At 54.2% G+C, this 1,037-nt stretch overlaps 1 protein-coding gene across 1 annotated transcript in view; it reads right to left on the reverse strand.

The window, feature by feature from the left end:
• The window catches only part of EMH_0044820 (uncharacterized protein), a gene marked incomplete at both ends in the record, with an annotated part of 900 nt that extends 239 nt beyond the window's left edge, over positions 1 to 661 (reverse strand). Inside the window, one exon of the mRNA XM_013496006.1 lies at positions 188 to 661. Coding sequence (XP_013351460.1) covers positions 188 to 661 — 474 coding nt within the window. The remainder of the gene's footprint in view (positions 1 to 187) is intronic.
• Positions 662 to 1,037: the final 376 nt, after the last annotated feature.

The following is a 1,037-nucleotide window of genomic DNA, read 5'->3' on the forward strand; positions in this document are numbered from 1 at the left end:
CACAAGACAGGGCCCCACAAAACTAAACTCGCGGGCTATTCTGCTGCTAAGCAAAGACAAAGAAGACGCAGACAAAGACAACGCACCCGCGCTGCTCACATCTAATACACTGCGCCTGCATGCAACACATACACAAAACATAAACCCTAAACCCTAAACCCTAAACCCTAAACCCTAAACCCTAAACACTAGGGATGGAATTCGCTTTCAAACGGCAGCGATAGCTTTTCTTGCAGTGGAGTACTGCTGCTGCTGCTGCTGCTGCTGCTGCTGCTACTGCTGCTGCTGCTGCTGTTGGTGCTGCTAGTGGTATTGTTGCTGCTGCTGCTGGTAGTACTGCTCCTGCTGCTGTTGCTGCTGCTACTCTTAGTGGCGCTGCATTAGCCTCATTGCTGCTGTTGTTGCTGCTGTTGCTGCTGCTGCTGCTGCTGCTCCTGCTGCTGCTGCTGCTGCCCGCATACCAATCTACTGAGCTGCAGCCAATGAAGACAGCAGTGTCTTCTGCTATTTCCTCAACAGTATTGTGCTGCTGCTGCTGCTGCTGCTGCTGCTGCTGCTGCTGCTGCAGCTGCTGCTGCAGGTGCTGCCTCTTGGGTGAGAGCCCAGCCATCTCTATTGCCTCATATGTCGTCTCCAGCAGCAGCCGCTGCTGCGGATCCATGCATGCTGCCTGCAGCAGCAGCAGCAGCAGCAGCAGCAACAGCAGCAGCAGCAGCAGAAAGCAGTTGCAACAGCAGCGACAGAAGCAGCAGCAACAGCAACAGCAGCAACAGCCGCAGCAGCAGCCGCAGACACAGAACCCGAATGCTCTGTCGGGACGAAGGCCTCAGCAGCAATAGCTGCAGCAGCAGCAGCAGCAGCTGCAGCAGCAGCAGCAGCAGCAGCAGCAGCAGCAGCAGCAGTTGATATCAATCGCTGTACCCTATCATCTGCCAGCGAATTCTCCATATTTGGAAACATTCATCGACTTAGGGTTTAGGGTTTAGGGTTTAGGGTTTAGGGTTTAGGGTTTAGGGTTTAGGGTTTAGGGTTTAGGG

Source organism: Eimeria mitis, genomic scaffold (genome assembly GCF_000499745.2).
Source record: "Eimeria mitis Houghton genomic scaffold, Emh_scaff1867, whole genome shotgun sequence".
In the NCBI taxonomy this organism is placed as follows: domain Eukaryota; phylum Apicomplexa; class Conoidasida; order Eucoccidiorida; family Eimeriidae; genus Eimeria; species Eimeria mitis.